Raw genomic sequence first — 22,989 nt, 5'->3', positions numbered from 1 at the left:
GATGCATGCACCCTCAGATTCTCTAGCTCTCTGTGTCACAATTGTGTCCTATCAAGTATCAGCTTGTTCTCTGCTTGTTTCAAAATTAGTAGATGATTGCCTTAGGTCTGGTTTTATGTTTTGCCTTTCTTTCTCTATGTTGCGGAAATTTGAAAGCAATTGTTCATAACCTTTAAAACTTCTATCCAACTTCAAATGATAAATTTCAATCAGTCGTTCACTGGCAACACCAAAACTCCACCTCTCCTTGAAGAAGATCCCCTGTGATCTCTACAAACAGGGTGGAACATACTCAAAGCCTGGAGGAAGAGGGGTATACTGGGGGGAAGGAAGGTTGTGGCCAGGGGGTGGGAAGAGAGGGAAGGGTAGTGGAGAGTGTGATTGAATCTTTGGGAATGTTTTAGGGAGATTAATTGGTAAAATTAGAGAAGGTTACATACATCTTATTTGAAATACTGAAGAATTCATATTCAGTGACTTTACAGAAACTATGGAGAATACTATGCACATTTCACAAGTAGGTGCTAATTGAAATGATGTCATGAAATGAATGGACTATTTATTGTCTTGGAAGAACAGCCAGAGCCAGGTTGTCTGTTTTGGACCTTTTTGAAAGGTTTTTGACCTCTCTTCAAAGTGCTCACTCAGAGGTCATTGAGAGGTTATTGTTTACCTAAAACAACAGATGGACCAGAAGACTAACTCGTATTGTTTGCTGGAGAAGGTGAGGGATTTTGCAAGTGAGAGAGAGAAGGACATGCTGCTGGCAGTTTTGAATCTCAGAGAGAGAGAGAGAGAGAGACAGAAGGGAGTCTTTAGCTATGTGTGACACAGAAAGCTGTAACAAGCAGGAGAAACTTGTTGGAACTGAAACAGAAGCTCCAGAGTGACGGATGGCTGGAAGTGCTCTCTGTCTGATGTTTCTCTTGGAATAACAGGATCAAAAAAGGAACTCTGTAGTAGTCTGAAAGAAAGTGGTTATCATCTGGAGAACCCTGATGGGGCAAGTTTCATCAGTGAGACATTGAGGTGACTAATGGTGGTACCTCAGTTGTGGAAATCCTGGATCACTCATCTCGCTCTACAAACCAACAAGAACCTCCCTGAGTGGTAACCATTTACATTTCGAGCACCAAAGCCTGATCAACTTTATACATGTTAAATTCTGTGCACAGTATAAGAATTGCCTGCAACCAATGAACTTGGAAGAATGAGAAGTGAGATTGAGCTGTGAACCAAAGAACTTCTCTTAAATTTACGCACACATCACATACACGTGCACTTAGAATTAGAAAGGGGTTAAGTTGGGTGAGTTAAGTTAATAGTGATAGGTTAAAGTTTGATTCTGTTCTCATGTTTAAAGATAATTAAAAGCAAATTTTGTTTTAGTACCCATTTGTCATGGGGAATATCTATTGCTGCTGGGCTTTGGGGTCCTTTGGGCTCATAACAAGAGTCAATGGAGTAGAGGGGAGGAGAAGGTTGAGTGTTGTGGAGTGAGGAAAGAGTGGATGAAAGAGCTGGGTGGTAACATTGGGCTTTCAAGTGTAAAATCAGTCGAGAGAAGAGATGATGGTAATGATTGGTTGCTGCGGATGTTAAGGTTCGATTAAGATTCGTTGGTCATATTTGCATATTGAGGGACGAGTGGAAGGATTAGAGAGAAAAGCTATTTCTAGATTTTCTGCCCACTGCAAGACTGCTCACAGTTGCAAGGAGTGATGGATTGACAGCTTGTATGTAATATTAATAGTTCAATAAATACAGAGAAGTCCAGATTTATTGAAAAAGCTTTCATTCTGTTAGTGTCCAGGTTGTTTACCTTACCATATTCATCAGTGCCAGTTGCTCAGTGAGCTGCAAATAGGCGTTTGTGACAATTCAACCTGCACCTGTTTGTCTACAGTTCACACTGACCTAGATTTTCTGCTGATGTGGGCCGAGCATCGGAATTTTACTGGAAGCTTGTATTTTTTTTCCGACGTAAAGACTGTCAAATTCTCCAGATCCCACTGCAAGGCAGCGTTACAGATGAAGGCTATGGATATGGGTGCACACATTTTGAAACACCTGCTCCACAAAGTCCATTGTAAATGCAGTGCCCATAGACAGTGCAGCTGAGCATTGTCCAAGAATGAGGTGTCACCCGCCCACCACTTATCAAGACGATCGGTATAATTTCCCCGCTCCATCTCCATATTTTTTTAAATTTCCCCTGATATCTGTCCATGTCTGTTTTAAATTAACTCATTAGCTGAGCCTTTGGAGCCCTTTTGGGTGCAAATTTCTGAAGTTACACCGTGCTCTCAATCAGGAATTTTCTCCTTATCTCAATCCCAAAAGCTACCTTGAACAACTGTGATACCAAGATCCAGACAATCAAATTGAAGGATGTCTTTCCAATGGCCGCAGAAACTTGACCCAGAGCACCAGAAACCATGAACTTTGGCCTATGGAGCCGTTAGTCTCCCTTGAATCTTCTACCCACCCCCCACCCCACACTAACCTAACTTTCAACACCCAATCATGAACCCAGATATCCTCATCAATTGGCCATTCCACAAATCCCACAGCAGCTTATTATAGCCTACTCTCCAAGGAACTAATACTTCAGATCCCTATTTTGCACCACCCCTCATTGAATCTATTCCATGCCACCAGATATTCCCCTCCATTTCCAGTCCTTTCCACTTGGCGCTGCTCCCCCAATAGAACTGTAATTTTATACGTGACACTTGAGTCCCATTGGACAATGGAGCCTTGCAGCAAGGCAAATATTCTTTAAAGGGCACAGGCCCAACCAACAATGTTGGTTTAGCCTTTTAAAGCAATTAAAATACTTCTCGTGCAAGGTATTTTTTGTATTTAAGCTAAGGGTTTTTAATTACAAAAATTGCTTACGAAGCTTAAAGAACAGCAGCAATCAACCACATTTGGGAGTGTGGCAAATGAAAGGAGGTGGAGAGGTGGGTTGTATGGGGGGTTGAGGGTGGAGAGAGAGGTCAGTGATAGTATTGACACCTTTCACATCCCAAGATGGAGAATTGTGTTATCCCCATAAATCGTATGCCTGGAGTAAACTTGGTGACAGGAAACAAATTGACAATGGTTTTGAGTGAAAGATCTTACTTGACACTGCACCTTCATGATGTATATTCCTCAGTTACCCATTTATGAAGGGAAAAGATTGTAAGATAGACCCCTGAGCTGTATATTTTGGATTGAGATGCATAAGGTGTGATTACACGTTTCTTACTGAGGGACTCATGCTGTGTGTCAGTCATGTTATATGTTTTGTGCACGTTATGTAGTGAGATGACTAGGCTATGTATTGCTTAGACGTCATGATTTTGATGGTTCCTAAAATTGGAAATACCACTGCGAGCCTCTGATTCCTCCCAGAGTTTAGTCTCCACCAAGGGCATAAGTGTTTTCTGGTTCTAATTTGTGCTATGTGAATCTCCAGAGACACATGTAAGATGTTTGGAGCACTGCCAATTGCTCACCTTCCATCAAGCAGCAGTTTCAGCCATTATCTCAGATAAACGATGCTTCCCTTTTTAACTAGGTTAAACCATTTATAGTTGCACCATAAGCTTTATTTCCCTTCCTCCTGTTACAATAAACCTATGGGGATTGGTGTTGCTTTGAGACAAATGCGCTGAATTGCAAATGGGGATCATGAATTGTGGGGAAATGAAATGGAGAGGTGGGGTTTGTTAAGAAATGAACTGGCAAAAACATCTGGGGCTCGATGATATCAAATGTATTGATAACTCATTCATCCCTTTTCCATTGGAACTTGCCCAAGAATTGACACCAATTTACCAGTTAAGGGTCCAGTGGAAAAAGGGAAACAATCAGCACACTGGAGTAAAATGATGTGAAATCACGCCAGGGATTGATGGCCTTGACCTCCTACTCACATCCCTGGCATCAGCTTATGCCGGCGTGCTGATTAAACCAGAGGAAAAAGGCCAAGTTGCATCCCTGGACTATTGTTGAAGGTAAACTCTTCTATCCCCGGGGATAACTTGTGGTCAGTGGGAAAGCATTTTGTTTCCTGGTTAAAAGTGGCCCAGTGTAAACAGCAAAAACGGCTTTCTTAACCAGGACACTACATGGCCAATTAACTGGGATGCCAGCAGAAAAAGGGCTATTGCTTGTCCATCACACATCTCAGCCCCAGCCTCAGTGAAACCTGAGCCATTAGATTCCACGGTTAGTGCACAATCCACAGGGGATCAAGTAATGTGTTTTTAATAAAAGATTTGTGGCCACCAGAACATTTATTGTTTCTGACAATATTGACTCCAAGAAATTAGCAATGATATTGCAGATCTTCTTGAAGTAAGGATGATGTTTGGTATGGTGAATTGATGGATGGTCTTCTGAGGTTGTTATTTAAGGGATTTGGTTGAACCCATTCAGAATGATTTACTTTTGTGTTTGCAAAGCTTTCATAGAGATCCTGTACTTATCCTCACCTTCTCAGAAGCTACGTGGAAATAATAGTTTATGACAAAAGCAAAGTATGTGAAATGTTACTCTGAAGAAACAACTTTGTTTGCTTCTATCAAATCTGATAATTTAATTTAGGCTCTTTCAATAATATGGGAGCTAGAATGTCAGAGGACTAATGTTTATTCTTCTTTAATTTTTCAGCACGGATTGTAAAGACTAGACAATGGTGTGAAATGCTTCCATGTTTGGAAGGAGAAGGATGCAATTTGTTAATGAATAAATCAGGCTGGACCTGCACACAGCCAGGTGGGCGAATAAAGACAACTACGGTAAGGCAGGGATCCAATCAAGAGACTGACCAAGTATGTGACGTTATATGATCAACATTCTACGCTAGTGTAATCAACCCCATGATAATAACTGATAAAGCATAAGGCAATGAAGTTTTAAAAGTAAATTACCTGAAATATTGCATTATTGTTCGCTCAAAATATTATTACTGTGGATATGCAAACTGATTTGTTGGACACTTTAAAGATATCCGAAGATATAATTGCCCCTTAACCCGAACAGACAACTGGCTCAAATTTATTGTTTTTTTAAATAATGTAAATAATATTATTTCTTATTTCCTTTATTATTGTAGAAATGTGTTATTATAAATTATATGTAGTATATTGCATCGAAGACAGCCAATAACCAAATAGTTGGAAACAAAAAAATAAACATTAACTGTTCCTGGAATTATTAAGTACAGTACAACTCTGATTATCCAAAATCCTCAGTTATCCAAAGTTTTTTCAGAGCTGAAATGGCATCACAAGTTGAAAAATTTTTGGAAAACCCGCTGAGTATAACTTCAAGTCTTTGCTGTTGGATTTATCTTATTTTGTTCAGGGTTTTTTTTGGTGTGAATTAAACATTATTTTAATGTCTTAGAAACCGTCCCCTGTTGTTTAAACACTGTTACAAATGATTTGTTGTTGCTGCTGGGCTGTTTTAAAAAAAAGACCAGTTATCTGCATTAGGCCCGAACCCGCCCATTTTGGATAATTGGAGATGTACTCTATTGACATAATTTGGTGTGGTCATCATGATATAGATTTTTGTTGTAATTTTAAAAAACAAATTGTATATGTACTTGTTCATCTTTGCTGTTCATCTGAGTTGAAAATTGAATTTTTAATTACCAGGAACTATTAGGCAGTTTGCACAACACTTTGACAGCGGCAATGAGCTGGGTTTGAATCCAGCGCTGTCTGCAAGGAGTTTGTATGTTCTTCCCGTGTTTGCATATGAGGGTTGTAGGTTAATTGGTGTTTGGGTGTGGCATTGGCTCGAGGGCCAGAAGGGCCTGTTACCTACAAGCTGCTGCTTTAATGAGGGTTCACTTAAATGAAAAACCCAAATCCAAAATCCAAACCTAAATTCACCAGCTCTTCTTTGTTGTATTTAGACGTACCAGCTGTACACTCAAGTACATTTATTTGCCTTCCCAGATTAGTAAATTCAGTGGGAACACAGCACACGCATATATCACTGTTTATTTTTAAGTAGCTCATTGGTGACAAAATGAAATGGCATACTTCTGCTCAGTTTTAAATAAGACTGCAGACACTCAGATTTTGTCTTGTGTGAACTGGCAAAGAAGAGCAAAAGTCAATTTTGCTGAAGGGGCCTGATCATACATTTTATCTGGAACATTTGGGTCAGTCGAATGGTTGCTGTGAGCCCTCACTATAGAAACTCTCATTGACAGAAGCTTGCAACCATATGTAAGGGATGGAAGCTTAATACTGATACAATTCCATCAGGCCCTGCAGCAGTCAGACCAACTGCCAACTCTTGATTCTTCTGGCGGCTATCCAAAGATTGCATTCATCTTAATACTCAAACCAATACCACTGGATCACTGGCCCTGTTTCAAAGAGAATGTTCTTATCATCATGATGCATATCTGATCTGAACACCTTGGTCTCTGCCATTCATAGACCAAAGGAAGTCGGATACTTTATGTCAATTACATTTGTATGCTTCAATCTCTGATGTGTGCAGGAGAACTTGGTGCAAGCAAAAATAAGACATACTAAGTCTCTGGTATCAAAAACCTTTTTATCTTTTAACATGTGAGAGGAAAATCAAATTTGATGGAGCAGCTCATAAAAGGTGACGACTCTGCTACATTGCGAGTGTGTGTGCTGTTGTTAAAAATGCAGTCGGGGGGAATCCCATGTGGAAATAATCTTGAATTTTTAAAAAATCTTTTTCTCATAATCAACACACCGTGATTCTGGTAACACTGTTATAAAGATGATGCAAAACTCATTGAGATTCCTGCCGTTCTTCACCTGTGTGAAGAATCTGTGCAAGTTTTGGAAAACTACAGAAGGCAAACACTAACTGGTGGTTGACACTGTTGGACAGGATTCCATGATTTTGCTCTCCAGTTCCATGGTAACACAGAGTATCTTTGGGCCATGAATTTCACAAAAGATAATGGAGTCTTGCGAGTGAAATTAACTTTATAACCTTGACGCTCTTTTTTGTTAAATGCTGCTGTATTATTCAGTCCCTTTGCCCACAGGATGGAAAGTGATGCTTCCAGCATCATGGAAATCCAAATGCTGTTCATGAACCAATCTGCACAGACACAGAGATACCCTGCCTCATGAAAATAACTTGCTCTCACACTGATTGTTCAACTTCCTGCAGGATCTGCGCTGAAGGTCACTGCCAGAGCAAAATAAGAATAAATGCGTCATAATTTTGTCAGTCATAACTTTTGATAACAGTGTTGACTTGTACTTGTGCAGTTTTTTTTTACACCATTGAAGATTTATGCCAAATACACAAAAGTGAGATGTTGCCATGGAAATGCACTCAGTGGACAATTTGTGTTCAAATGGAATTCTATTTTGGGTGCAAATACTTTGATTTTTTTTTAGACTAAAGATTTTAGTTAAATAAATACACTGCGAACTTTGACACTATCACTGATGGGAGGAGATAAATGTTTGCACAGCTGTAGCTAATTAAGTGAATCGGTGTTATTTTTGTATATCTTCCATTTTCATACTGCCATGGTAACACTGGATGCAACAAGCTTCATGTACAGAAGGCATCCAAGAGGAAAAGGATTGCTTGTCAATTCCACCTTTGAAATGGCTTCAGGCCCCTGCAGCATTCATAATATCTATATTAATTAGCAATAAACCCATCAGTGACGAGTTCCTAAGTGTCAACGGTAAATTGTCTGGAGGTGGCAGGAAACTCTTAAATGGACCTTGTTGTTGAAGATTCACCCAGCATAATATCAGCTACTTTAGACATTTGCCATCTGTCATTCATTAAAATCTAACACAAATTGCAGCAGAGGTAAGATAGGACAATCATTATGAGTATAATACTAGGATGACACCGTTCTAGACAAGTTTTCAAATCACACTGCTGCAACAAAGGAATAGGAATGGAAGATTGACTGAAGGATGTATCTAAGCTAGAGTGGGCGTTTGGGAAAGATTTGCAGAAATATTGCCTGAGTTATGAAGAGATGCTGAATAGGCTGGGTATGTATTCCCTGGAGCGAAGAAGGGCTGAGGGGTGACTTTCCCAACATTTATAATATCAGAATGGACATGAATAGGGCAGAAATTCCAGTCTCGTTCCTTAGGTAGGGGAGTCTAAAACATGAGGACACAAGGTTAAAGTGAGAGGAGGGAGATTTAAGAGGATCTGAGGGGTAAGTTATCATGACAGAGGTGGTGGGAACATGGAATGAGCGGCCAGAGGAGGTGGTAGAGGCAGATACAATTACAATGCTCAAAAGACCTTTGCCTGGGTTCATGAATAAAAAATGTTTAGATGGACATGATCTACACGCAGGCCATTTAGATCAGTGTTTTGGGCATCAAGGTCAGCATGGACAAGTTGGGCCAAAAAAAAAGCCTGTTTCTTCACTAAAAATCTCTCGTGCCTATGAGAAGCAGAGAGTGGAGGTGATTGGGAAATGTTATGCCAATATCTGGAATAGACCTCTGGATCTTTCCTCCCCAAACTCCATCAAAGAAATAGATTCTAAAATTGTCAGCATAGGTAAGAAGCCAACGACCCGGGTTCAAATCCAGCGATGTCTGAAAGGAGTTTATATGTTCCCCCCCCTTGTCTGTGTGGGCTTCCTCCAGGTGCTCCGGTTTCCAGTTTAATTGGGATATTGGCTGAAAGGGCCTGTTAACTTGTTATATGTCTAAATCTTTTTAAAATTAACATTTAAATTTGACTTTTTTCTACACTTTGGGGTGAAAGGTCCTGCCTGACGACAAAAATGGAAGAATACCCCAAGAATGGGAAAAGAACAAGATCATGGGCCTGCTAGAGAGAGTGAAGAAAAGATTCACATGAATGTGGCCTGAGTTATGAAGGGAGGTTGAATAAACTGGGTATGTATTCCCTGGAGTGAAGGCTAACAACAGGTTTGCTCTACTGTTGCCAGGTATTATCCCCCACAACTTTATCAAAGAAGACTTACAGACTGAAGGAAGACCCGGGCATTTTGTTTCATTCTTCCTTCCCCATATGGTTACAAGGGTTGCAGTTTAAATTTCTCAAGATTGCCTTATGCCAATGTCTTATCTCAACACTGAGTTCCATCAAACGATTTTGTGTCTAATTTGGTGGTTAATGATGGGCTTGCAAAAGGATTTATCGTAGCTCAATCATTCTTCAGCCAAATTTACATACTCTGGCATCATAGGTTTAATTATACAATCACCATTAGCTTATCCAGGGCTACACAAAACAAAGACCAAGAGGAATTGAGGAATACCACTGGAAATTACAGCTCAATTGATTTGCAACCTCTTTCCATCTGCTACTAAGAAATTAAGTGTCAGTTCTTTGGGAGAAGGATCAAACACATGGACTTTGTGAGGTACATAGCAGCATGGTTGTACCACTCTCTCATTTGCATGCAACATTTAGGCAAAAAAGGAAAGATGTGACTAAATCTGAAACAGAAGGGTACAGGGGAAAAGATTCATGGTCACCTGGATGAATTCTAGATGGAGTATTGTGCAATTTTTGGCCCTCTATTCACTGTGCTAAGATGCCGGAAATGTAACAATATATTACTAGAACACTATTAATAGGTGTTGGCCGGCTCTGTTACATGTGATGAAATCAGGTTTGGTGGGTTCACAGAGAAACAAATCCAGACATGGGCTGAACAAGCGAAGGATGATATTTATTGCGCGCATGGAGAAATAGTAATGGGGAAGACACAAAACAACCCTTGAAACTTTAAACAGTAGGGGTTTACAAATTGTATTGTAACATGAGTTTTACCTGCCAATTTGGCAGGTTTTCTACCCGTGTACAGGCCAATTAGTGGGTCACCCATGTCTTGGGGACTGAGACGGGCTCGTTGCAGTCAGCTCTCCAGTGCTGCCTGCAGCCTGGAGTTCAGCGATGGTCTCGAGGGAGCAACAAAGAGAGCCAGCTGCTCCATACGCTGCTTTTTCAATGCAGGGCCCGTCCAACTGTGAGGACCAATCACGCGTCAGCCTCACCTGTGGGCAGATCTAACCATTGATTGGCACCTGGAGGACCAATCACGTCAGCTCTGAGGACCAATCATGCATCAGGCTCACAGGTGGGCAGATCCAACCCTTGATTGGCAGGTGACATGACATCTGACCAGGTTCCCACCAAAGTCGTGTGACCCACTGCAAATGGCTCATCCCAACAGAATGGGGGAAAAAAGTCTCATGGCACACTTTAAAAAGTTGGCCTATGCAATTAAATAATAAATTGCATGATATTAACAATGCAAATAAGATAGCAGAATAATTGTGAAATGTACTGTATCAATTTAAAAGGAGATATCTGTGTGCCTGATGTACTTGTTATAGATAAATGTGGTTTGTTAAGGCAAATCACACTAATCTATTTGTAGTTTTCTGGTTGATTTCAAACTTTCAAGGATTAAAGACTTTTGAACATGATTTTGACTGGTACTTTCTGCATTTGTTTCATTGAACATATATAAAATCACTATATAAATACTGTTTCTCTAATTTGTTAGAATGGTGAGCATTAAAAATCTCCCTTATCTTTTAAAGAGAGCAATTTTAATCCATATATATTCTAACAAATGTTTAATCGGAGAAAATAAAAATGTTCACCAAAGATTTTTTTGGCTTTTGAAAATACATTGTGTTCCATCTTAAATGTTTCAAATATTAATTATCCGATAAACCAAACACTTTTCTCCCCTTTAACAGCAATAACAGCACATGTCTAAAAGAAATATGTTCTCTTAAAACTTTCACTGGGTTCTGTTTTACACATTCTATAATGCATATTGCACAACGTCTAAATGTTCAAGTCCAGGTTCATTTGGAAATTTGAAAACAATTCTGGAGAAACTCAGCTGATCAAACCTTATGTAAAGGTATCCTTTATATAGCAAAGATAAAGACACATAACCAATGTTTCATGCTTGAGTCCTTCATCAAAGTATGGAAAAATGTCAGCAGGTGATTTTTATTTTTCATGCCTTGATGAAGGGCTCAAGGCCGAAACTTTGCTTTATTGCACATGTCCTGGTTCAGTGCAGAGCAACATCGGTGACCTTGTGAGCAACCCTGAAGGACTATATGGTCCACTCCTTCCCCAATTTCTTAAGTATCATATCAGGAGCCATTTTGTCTTGGGTTGCATTTAATATTGTAATAACTAATAACAACATTTCAGAATGATTTTGAGGTTTGTAATTCATATGTTCTATATTTTTGCTGGTGGCTTATTCATGCTTCAATGCTATCTGAGCATTAAATGTGAAGGCAAAAATTTCAAGCAAGCAATATTCTTATTTTGCTTGCCTCACTCCATCTTTATCAGCCCTGTGAAAGAAGGAGGTCTGTGTGTGGCTGGTTATATGCAATGAGTTGACTCCACATTAGGAATCTCTGTTGTAACCTTGCAGTTGTAATTATGGTGAAACTACCAATGTCAACTATCATTACTATGTGCAACTGACATCAATATCAGCATTTTCATGCACAGTTTAACTCTGCCAAATGATCCAGCCCACCTCTTCAGTTTTGTGCTATGTACAACCTTTTCTTGCACAGGCAAGATGAAATCACTTGATCTAAAGATGGGTGGCATAATGGCCAGTTTACTGAATGCTTAGATGATTGAGTTGAAATGCTAACGAGGCAACTGAGATATGTAAATAATTCATTAAATAGTCTTGTATTACAAGCAAGCAAAACAGCCATCATAAACACCAGACAAAACATATAACCAAGTCCTAACCATTTTACCCACCCAAGAAGCTGTCGTGGATCTACGTGCAGCCATCTGGAGCATGCTGGCAGTTAGGACACACTAAACAGCACAAAATTCTCAAAGGATGCCAATTAACAAATAACCCTCCCTCTTTACCACACAGTAACTACAATACAAAAATCAGTAGGCTTGATACTAGTAGGCAAGATCTTAAACGTCCAATACTTCCAGTACAAACCTGCCATCCAGTCAATTGATCCCAGAATTCCGCAGAGTTCACCACCATTGTCCAGAAGGGGAAACCCTCTCCATGGTAGCCAACGGCGCCGCTGACTCCCTCCCTCCCTGTTGTCCATCCGCGAACCTCACCATCGCATTCCTCCTTTGGTCTCCGCGACGTTCTCCAGTCCTCTCAACCACAGCTGCATGGAAGGGGTCCCTACTCCCTACCACAAAACGAATAGAGTGCGTTAAAACAAAAATCACAGAGCTCACAGAGGGAAACTTCCCATTCTTAGTCCACATCCCACAAACTAAAAACACAAATAGACCCACAGTAAAATACCATGAAAGTCGAATGATTGTATACGTGGACCGAGAGGTTCACCAACCTGGTAAACAGACTGGCTGTTAAAAGGAGATTTATTTAACATCTATATTGTAATTTATAAATCAAAATATTTAAATATGTATGGGATTTAAAGTAAGACTACAATATTTCATTGATATTTCAAGTTTTGCTTTTATAATATCTGTACATTTCAATCTTTATTTGGCACTCCGTATAAGATTAAAAACAATTAAAATGCTCCATTATTAGCATTCTGTAGAAAATCTTTATGATTGGCAATTTAGTTATCTATGATTCACAGGAATGAATGAGTGAGGAAGACTTCGAATTGATGCCTGACTGCAACAGCCGTCAGAAGAGGTGAAGAATATTCCCGACCAAATCCAGAAGTTGTTCCCCTGAAATTTTGCTACTGCCCACATATTTTAAACCATATTTCAGATATTATCTCGGGGAATCCCACTTTCTCAAAAGATTTTATGCAATGTTTAAGTGATTCTTCTCGACAGGAAAAAAAAATCAACAGTGTGAGATACCACTAGAGTCCCAGACTTCATGCTCTAAGTTTAGGTCAAATTCAGACTTGAGGTGTGCACTAGCAGTTTAGAAGAAGCTCATTGCATAAATCCTTGTGTCATTGTTTTTTAAGCATCAATCCACACCAATATTCAATTGATTTTGAACTACAACAGAATAAAGATAATGGTTTGAAAAATTCTTAAAGTGCTCATTGCAGCTTGCTAAACATGGGATAGGTTAAGATTAATGAGGCTGATATAGAGCTGCAAATCTATAGAAAGCTTTCTAAAAGCAAAGCAACAACTGTACACTTTCTTATTGGTCTTCAGATCTGTTAAATATCAATTCCTATTAAGGTTAGTTTCTTCAGGATTCAGTCAGAGCCACATTATTGTCATTTTCGTACTCCAAAGCATGAAAACAAAACGGTGTTTTCCCCGAACAGTCCCCATGAACAAAAGACGAGGCCCAAACCAAAAACAACCTGACAAGCAAGACTAACCGAGGCAGCCCATGCATGCTACTCAGACTGCTGAGGAAGCCGCTGTGATTCTACGCGCCACCATCACAAGCAAGCAAAACAGCCATCATGAACACCAGACAAAACATATAACCAAGTCCTAACCATTTTACCCACCCAAGAAGCCGGCGTGAATTCCGCAGAGTTCACCACCATTGTCCAGAAGGGGAAACCCCCTCCGCGGTAGCCAATGTCTCCGCTGACTCCCTCCCTCCCTGTCGTCCATCCATGGACCTCACCAACGCACTCCTCCTTTGGTCTCCACGATGTTCTCCAGTCCTCTCAGCTGCATGGAAGGGGTCCCTATTCCTGTCCCTCCAAGCTCCAACGCTTGTCATTCTGCCACCACTTTCTGTACTCATTCCCTGCCAACTGCATCTCGCACTGCTCCATTTCTTTGGCCACCGATGTCACTCGACACTGAGTGATGGGCCAGATTATCAGCAGACCTCACCGAGAGGTATCTCTTGTACTGTTCTCGGTTCTAGGTGTTCCTCAACGCTCCAATTGTCTAATCCTCTGGTTTGTCGATTGTGCACGACTCTCAGCTTAACATGCAATGTGCACATGACCAGAGGTTGCTTTTGCCACCATCATCTTAGACACCAGCGAGGTGTGTTACTGGAACAATAAAGGGTTAAAGTGATGACTTTTTCTCCCCCAATGCGGGAATGTGATTCAAGCATCTTTGCTGAGAGGCATGGTGTCTGGGTCTACATATATTTGTTTAAGAGACAGCTGGAGGAGTATTTTAAACAGATAATAATCCCCCAAAGGCTTCCCTTTGCCTTTGCGTAATGATGAAGTGCTTGTATTACATTGGGGAACTGAGAATAGACAGACTGATTTAAAAGTCAAGACTACAGGTTGAGTCCTTCAATCAGCACGAGATGTTCAATTCCCCAGTTGAGGAAGGCAAAGCTCATTATTATCTTTCGATCACTTTGAGTCAGTGACTTGGCCCTTTGCTGCTTTTCGAAGTCAGAGTTCAAACAATTCAAGATAACATCTCAGTCACACTGGCTCACAGTTTTATGGTGCAGAATTTTGCATGACTAAGTCTGAACATACTATTCTCATTCATTAGGAATTGCTTCCAGCTTGTATTCAATTACATTGGTTTTATTAATTACTGAATTTTAATTTTCTATTCATATTTATATGCATTATCTTAAAGTTACAGTAAGTGTGTGATGGTACAGATTCTATCATCAATGTGTATCCGTACAGATTGTAGTGTAGGATGACTGTGATTGGCTGAGAGAGTAGCCACACCTACTGGCAGGTCTTAAAGGATTGCTCCTAGCCAGGCCAGGTCATTCTGGACTGGTCGACCTACTTGTGGTACGCTCCAGTCTTTTAGTTATTAAAAGCCTTGGTTTGGATCAACAAGTCTTTGGTTCTTTCGACGCGCTCTTTCAGCACCAGGTTTGAATCAGGTGCTGTCTGCAAGGAGTTTGGTCGGTCTCCTCATGACTGCATGGGCTTCCTCCAGGTACTCCAGTTTCCTCCCATGTTCCAAAGACACATGGAGTTAGTAGGTTGATTGGTCACATGGGTGTAACTGGTCAGCACAGACGGTTGTGCCACAAGTGCCTGTTACTGTGGTGCATCTCTAAATTAAACAAAAATTAAAGCCAGAATTTTAGCTTGCCAGTTATCAACGTGGTTAATTAAGTTCAGATTTAATGGAACCAAAACTTTTGGCTTGGTGTGCATATCCACCCTGATACAATATATTTTGCGTGATGGCAGACTTTTGTATTATTAATGCCATCACATAAGTATGCCAGAATAAGACCCATGGATAAAACAGCATTGACATTTGGCTAAGCAATAATTTAGGTTGATATTCAAGACTATCAAAAAGTCACAAAAATCAAATATGGAAATGTTTAAACACCTTAAATATTTTAAAATATTTAAACAAACACAAATTTTAAAAATGAAAATGGCTTTCAATCTACTTGGTCTCTTGCAACCTTACATCTCCAGTAGAAAAATGGAATCTGATCCTGTACCAGGTCTGAATCAATGGTCAGAAAGAAGAGAATTAGTATTTAAAAAATCCACATCTTTGCTCAACTGAGGAGTCCAAGGTTGGAGAAAAGTAAAAGCCAAAGAGGAAACAGCTGAAATGTCCTGTATCACTATAGACTGGCAGCGTAATAAACAATTATAATTTTCCTCATTTCACAAAAAAATATCCACCAGTGTATTTAAAAATGCTAATCTCATACAGTTTTATTAATATTGGAAGAACGTGAATTTATCACTGAGCAATTTTTAATGTTTCTGGTTCATTACCTCTGAGTGAAAAATATAATTAACTTGAAAAATTATTCAAATATTAATGTCGTCACAAAGCAACTAACTAGTGCTCTGCGCAGAACAGCGGCTTGTCATTACTAACACCCTTTTCTAGCAGAGAAGCAGCCTGAAGACTACCTGGATGCATCCCCGATCCAAACACTGGCACCTCCTGGACTACATTCTGGTGCGAGGAAGAGACAAACGAGATGTACTCCACACCAGGGTCATGCCCAGCGCAGAATGCCACACTGACCACCGGCTTGTTCGCTGCAAGCTCAACCTTCACTTCAAGCCAAAGTTCAAGAACAGTGGAGGCCCCAGAAAGAGGTTCAATGTTGGAAACTTGCAGTCAGATGAAGTGAGAGGAAACTTCCAGGCAAACCTCCAAGCAAAGCTCGAGCATGCAAACTGCCTCATGGACATGTCTCCTGAAACCCTCTGGGATCAGTTGAAAACGGCCTTACTGCAATCCACTGAAGAGGTACTGGGCTTCTCCTCCAGGAAAAACAAGGACTAGTTTGACGAAAACAACCAGGAAATCCAGGAGCTGCTGGCAAAGAAGCGATCTGCCCACCAGGCTCACCTTGCAAAGCCTTCCTGGCCAGAGAAAAAAATGAGCCTTCCGTCTTGCATGCAGCCATCTTCAGTGCAAACTCCGGGAGATCCAAAATGAGTGGTGGACTAACCTCGCCAAACAAACACAGCTTAGCGCCGACATTGGCGACTTCAGGGATTTCTATGAGACGCTAAAGGCTGTGTACGGCCCCTCACCCCAAGTCCAAAGCCCTCTGTGCAGTTCAGACAGCGAAGTCCTCCTCAGCGACAAGATCTCCATCCTCAATCGATGGTCAGAACACTTCCAATCTCTTTTCAGTGCCAACCGCTCAGTCCAAGAAATCCGCCCTGCTCCAGCTTCCTCAACAACCCTTGAGTCTAGAGCTGGATGAGGTCCTTACCTGGGAAGAGACATTTTAGCAATTGAACAACTGAAAAGTGGCAAAGCAGCAGGTATGGATGGAATCCCCCCCAGAGGTCTGGAAGGCTGGTGGCAAAACTCTGCATACCAAACTGCATGAGTTTTTCATGCTCTGCTGGGACCAAGGAAAGTTGCCTCAGGTCCTTTGTGATGCCATCGTCATCACCCTGTACAAAAACAAAGGCGAGAAATCAGACTGCTCAAACTACAGGGGAATCACGCTGCTCTCCATTGCAGGCAAAATCTTCACTAGGATTCTCCTTAATGGTCCTTTGTAATTTTAAAATCAATTTTATTAGTTTACAACTGGTGAGATTTTTGTTGTGGGAGAAACCTTTTTAAGTTTGCTTAAGAAAGCTTTAAAAATTAATTTCAAGAGCCATCTTGAAGTTTTAGGAATCGGAACAGGTAATACAAATTTGTTGCAATTTAGATGCATTACCAGTTCAGTTTAGAAAATCTTTTATAAGTCAGCACAAAAGATTATTTAAATTTCATTTCCTCTATGGGGTAACTTGCATTTCACATTTTCAAATCTTTTGTATGAATTCTTTGGTAATCAATAAAAGTCTTATGCAAAATCTAGTTTACACAATAGTCATTATGCAACAAAACAGATAGAAGTATTTTCATTTCTCTCCAATACTTTAGTGCAATTTGGATTTCTTTAAAAAAAATAGCTGGATGCTATCGCGTCCCTGTTAAGTAATGCATTCAACTAAGAGCCAAATAAGATGATGTAGAGAGTACATTTCTTGCGATGGATAAAGACATGCAGCATTAATTGGAAGTTGCAGACCCTTTCTTGTGGTTAACACCAAACATTTATTCAAATGCTCAAAGCCATTAAGTTTGATTCCTAACTTCCTATTCATTGATTGAAATTATTGATCCAAGCTGAAGCAAAGTCCTAATGCCTACATTTTGATTTTATCCATCCTTATTATCAAGGATTCAATGTAAAACAAATGGATCTTTTTTCAATTCTCCCGATGGAAGTGAATTTGATGATTCCTGGCCACATTCACAGTACATTTTAGAGTTGATCATACAGTGGGAGACAGTCATTTTGGTCCTGTCAAGCTCTTATCTTTTTAGCGGTGAAGCCATTGGACTTTACCAATAATACAGCAGATTTAACTGAGTTCGATTTCACAATGGGCCTTGGTGGGTTGTTCAGCAAAACTCACAAGAGAGTCGCCGAAGGAATGGAAATGTGTCTTCGAAATCTTGAATTGAGATTGGGGTGAAGGTCCAGGGCAATGAGGAATGCTAATTAGAACAGGTGATGGCCACTTTATTTTGGAGCTGATCATCATTTAAAATGAGGTAAAAGTTGATAAACTCTATCAGACTCAGAAAATAATAGGGTCAATTTTCTGCTGTCGTACTTGAGCCCCTTGCCAACAGAGACAAAGGCCCATCTGATGTGAGTCAATTGGCCTCAGTTCTTCTCCAGCTTCTCACCCAATCAGGTTCAGGCAACAGTTCATATCAAATTTGCAGACCAGACTGGGTGCACTGCACAGACCTGAAAACATTTCAATTAAATATTAAGATTCTCGAACATATTCCCTGCAGACCTTTGGCCACACAGCTCCTGAGTTACTGAGAGCTGGTGTAAAGCAGGTGCAGAAAAGCCGTCAAACTGTTCAATTTAAAGCTACAGCTCAGAATTAGGTTGCTATATTTTTTTTTGAGATTTGCATTTTGATTGCTATCTTTTCACCTGCAAGTTGATCGCTACGAACCATTCACAAGTGGGGATGAGGTTTATTTTTATTTCACTGCTTCGTGCTGCTGCTTCTCTGCTATTTGCTGCTCTTTCAGTTCGCATCTACACCAGCACAATTCCTGCTGCCATTCTGACACATTCCCTTCCTTCTCCCACTGGTATTAGAGGAAGGATTTCAGAAGAAAAGGGACAGTTCAATTTGGCGTACATCCAAGAGGGATAATGTAATCACAGTCATGGACTTCTACTCACTATTAGCCTTGTTTATCATCTGACGTCCCATTAAATATAACATACTCAAAAGTACAAATTTCTAAATCCCTTTTTTGCTTCCTGCTTATTTTTGTTCTCACCCACTCATTGTCCCAGTTTGTCAAATGCTGTCACATTTCATCCTTGCTGATACACTTTTGCAAATGCTTTTATTCTTGTACTGCAAGTATAGCCCAGCAACAGCCCTGATTTTCCTCCTGCTAATTATTCATCAGGCCCTTTCACAGAAATTATTTCTGAAAGAGCCAGGATCGATTATGTTGTTGTTATTCTTACCAGTTTAGGCCCCTCATTAACCCAGGGCTCTCAGACCTCAAGTTCCCCCGATCGTCATATTCATCGGCTGGAACGTTCATGACAGAAATAACAGAAGATGCTGTTGATGTGATAAAGGTTGAGTTTGGCTTTTCTCCTACATTTGCCTGCCACAAGCAGGTTCATTATCTCACAGTGAAATAGCAGCTGAAGCAATTACCGATTTTCGTGTGATAGTGCAAGGTGCGACAAGTGCTGGAGAACTGAAATACAAACAGATTCTCAGCAAGCCAGCCAGCTTCTGTGGAAAGAGAATCATATTTAACATTCTAACTTCTGTCCATCAACTGAAATGTTAACTGTTCCCTTTTCTCCAGATGCTTCTTAACTCATCAGCATTAACCGCCATTTAAAAAAAATTATGTCAATCACTGAAGGAAGTTATCCAATGGTTGCTTTGTAGAGTTGGTTCTGGAGGGGCAGAAATGTAGCTTGTTCCCAGAGAAGCAATGGTGTGTGAGATGCCATTGCTTGACTGGAGAGTGTGAATGAAAGAGATTGAAAACTGCAAAGACGTATGATATTCCAGGTGATACTTAGCAAATTCCTGTTTAGAGAACTCTCCTGGTTTCTCAATTCATGAGCTGTTGCTGTGAAGAATGAAGGAAATGGTCCAAAAGTGAATTTTGAGCACTCATTACAGCTCTTTCAGTCAATTCTCAGCGCATTGGGAGCCTAGAAGCACAGGGGTGCAGGGTTAATTTTTTTTAGAAGCCAGAGCTCACCAAAAAACGGCAATGAGGAGGTGCCGGAGCTCACCAAAAATGGTGATGAGGAGGTGCCGGAGCCATCCTATGAGGTGTCAGAGCTACGACCCAGGTTCTAGTATTTCCTAATTTCAAAACGTTTCATCTTCAAGGGGATGATATTCTGAATTGCTATCTTATTAATCCAATAAACCAAACTTCTTAGATGCAGATTTTTGTAGCTTTAATTCATTGATAAAATGGATAAACATTTTGCCTAACTTTGCATTAAGATTTTCATAATGATGGATAAACAAAGCATTAGGCTATATTTAAAGGTATAACGATATTCAACTTTAAAGAGATATACAAGAAGAAATGAGATAAAATAAGATGACTTCAAAGAAAATTATTTAGAGCTCACGTCTCCTTCATAGTTTGTTGAAGAATGAGATGCACCCTCTTGGTCTGTGCAGATATTACGACATATTACACCATAGTCACCATGGTAACACTACAAAAAATACTTTTCCTTCACGAGATGGGCACAAAATTAACTAGGAATCAAAAAATACAAGGTTTTAACCTTTACATTTCCCATTTAAGACAGAGATGAGACACAGAACCATGAACATTTGGAACTCGCTTTCTCAAAGAGTAGTCTTTGAAATGCAAAAGGTTTGAGAGAGCCGTGGTTTTCAAGGAATATTGGAAACTTGGTTCGAAGAAAAAGGGAAGCGTACATTAGATATAAGAAGCATGGAGTTAAGGAGATGTTTGAAAGATACATTGAATGTAAGAGGAATCTTAAGAGAGGAATTAGGAAAGCTAAAAGAAGGTACGAGAAAACTATGGCAAGCAGGGTGAAAACTAATCCAAAAGAGTTCTACAAATATGTTAATGGTAAGAGGAAAGCTAGAGACAAAATTGGTCCCTTAGAAAATCAGAGTGGAAAACTGTGTGTGGAGCCTAGAGAAATGGGGGAGATATTGAACAGTTTCTTTTCTTCGGTATTCACTAAGGAGAAGGATATTGGGAGATGTGGGATAAAAAAAAAGCAAATTGGGTAAATATGGGGAATATAGAGATTACAAAAGGTGTAGTTTTAAGGCTTTTGAAGAATATAAAGGTGGATAAGTCTCCGGGACCAGATGGGATCTTCCCCAGGACATTGAGAGAAGTGAAGGAGGAAATAGCAGAGGCTCTGGCGGTAATTTTCCAAATGTCATTAGATATGGGGATAGTGCCAGAGGATTGGCGCATTGCGCATGTGGTTCTGTTATTTAAAAAGGGTTCAAGGAGGAAGCCTGGCAACTATCGGCCTGTAAGTTTGACGTCTGTGGTAGGTAAATTAATGGAGAAAATTCTTAGAGATAGTACTTATAAACATCTGGATAGACAGGGTCTGATCAGGAGCACTCAACGTGGATTTGTGGGAGGAAGGTCATGTTTGACCAATCTGATTGAATTTTTTGAAGAGGTGACTAGGAATGTGGATGAGGGTAGTGCAGTGGATGTTGTCTATATGGACTTCAGTAAGGCCTTCGATAAGGTACCACATGGAAGGTTAGTTAGGAAGGTGCAGTCTTTAGGTATAAATTTTAAGATAGTCAAATGGATTGAACATTGGCTGAAAGGGAGAGGCCAGAGAGTGGTAGTGGATAATTGTCTGTCAGGTTGGAGGCCGGTGACCAGTGGTGTGCCTCAAGGATCTGTATTGGGCCCATTGTTGTTTGTTATATACATTAATGATCTAGATGATGGGGTGGTGAATTGGATTAGTAAATATGCAGACGATACTAAGATAGGTGGAATAGTGGATAATGAAGAAGGTTTTCAAGGATTGCAGAGGGATTTGGGCTGCTTAGAAAAGTGGGCTGAAAAATGGCAGATGGAATTTAATGCTGATAAGTGTGAGGTGCTTCATTTTGGTAAGAAGAATCAGAATAGGACATACGTGGTAAATGGGAGAGCATTGAGGAATACAGAAGAGCAGAAAGATTTAGGAGTAACGGTACATCGTTCCCTGAAGGTAGAAACTCACGTGAATAGGGTGGTGAAGAAGGCTTTTAGTATGCTGGCCTTTATCAATCATTGCATGGAATATAGGAGTTGGGAGGTGATGTTGAGATTGTATCAGACGTTGGTGCGGCCTCATTTGGAGTTCTGTGCGCAGTTCTGGTCGCCTAATTATAGGAAGGATATAAACAGAGTGGAGAGAGTGCAGAGAAGGTTGACCAGAATGTTGCCTGGGTTTAAGCATCTGGAGTATGGGGAGAGATTGGACAGATTGGGTCTTTATTCTTTGGAGCGTAGAAGATTGAGAGGGGATTTGATAGAAGTATTTAAGATTATGAAAGGGATAGACAGAATGGATGTGGATAGACTATTTCCGTTAAGAGGAGGAAAGATTAAAACAAGAGGACATGAGTTAAGAATTAAGGGGCAGAGGTTTAGAGGTAACATGAGGGGGAACTTCTTTACTCAGAGAGTGGTAGCCGTGTGGAATGATCTTCCGGGAGAAATAGTGGCGGCGGAGTCAATTGTATTATTTAAGAAAAGGTTGGACAGGTCTATGGATGAGAAGAAGATGGAGGGTTATGGGCATTGTGCAGGGAGGTGGGACTAGAAAGGGGTGTTTGGTTCGGTGCGGACTAGAAGGGCCTAATGGCCTGTTTCCGTGCTGTAATTGTTATGTTATATGTTATGTTAAATTTTTTAAATGAGGTAGATTCATGATTGGTAAGAGGGTGAAAAGTTAGAAGGTGGAATTGAGATTCCAGCCAAATCAGCAGAGATGTGAAATGTCAGTGCAGGTTGAAGAAGCTAAGTAGCCTAGCCTAGCTCTGAGTTTTTGATGATTGTTCATTTATTGGCAACTGCTTGGCTGCCTCTCAAACAATGCATAACTACTAATCGGGAAAAACCACCACAACAATACATTTTCTTACCATGCTAAACTCATAGAACATTTGTCGTACACTCGTAGAACTGGCAGTTCTATTTGGTATTGTATAAAGTAACATGAATGAAATCAAATAATTACATAAATGGAAAAAAGCAATGTTAGATTGGAAGGCGTTGTGATAATTTAGATCTTATGACGTTCTTGCAACTTTAGTGAATGATCCTCTTTATCCACTGATGGATAGATATACACCTTGATGATTACTACGGTGTTCTTTTTATAGTTGGATTGTAGAAGTGACATGACTGTTTTCTCATGTTTACATCCATAGATTGTGAAAGGGAGATCCAGTTGTATTTGTGTTCTACCTAATTATTGTCAATGGGGAAAGAATTTAGATATATGATACAAAGAAGAAT

At 40.1% G+C, this 22,989-nt stretch overlaps 1 protein-coding gene and 1 long non-coding RNA gene across 5 annotated transcripts in view; one reads left to right on the top strand and one right to left on the bottom strand.

The window, feature by feature from the left end:
- Window positions 1-22,989, top strand: part of tafa5a (TAFA chemokine like family member 5a) — a 433,494-nt gene that overhangs the window by 324,471 nt on the left and 86,034 nt on the right. For 2 of the 4 annotated variants that reach the window (XM_069909857.1, XM_069909856.1), the window contains exon 3: window positions 4,666-4,793. In XM_069909857.1, coding sequence (XP_069765958.1) covers window positions 4,666-4,793 — 128 coding nt within the window. Of the gene's footprint in view, window positions 1-4,665; window positions 4,794-8,766; window positions 10,436-22,989 lie in introns of those variants that run through there. The other 2 variants (XM_069909855.1, XM_069909854.1) reach the window with 2 other exon arrangements.
- On the bottom strand, window positions 6,969-16,777 carry LOC138748928 (uncharacterized). Its single transcript, XR_011348322.1, has 3 exons — window positions 16,634-16,777; window positions 11,993-12,200; window positions 6,969-7,194 (listed from the first exon to the last, which is right to left on the bottom strand). It is a non-coding gene; the product is annotated as an uncharacterized lncRNA (long non-coding RNA).

Source organism: Narcine bancroftii, chromosome 13, assembly GCF_036971445.1.
Source record: "Narcine bancroftii isolate sNarBan1 chromosome 13, sNarBan1.hap1, whole genome shotgun sequence".
NCBI classification, from domain to species: domain Eukaryota; kingdom Metazoa; phylum Chordata; class Chondrichthyes; order Torpediniformes; family Narcinidae; genus Narcine; species Narcine bancroftii.
Note: the sequence above shows the minus strand (reverse complement) of the source record. Positions and strands in the feature narration are given on the sequence as shown.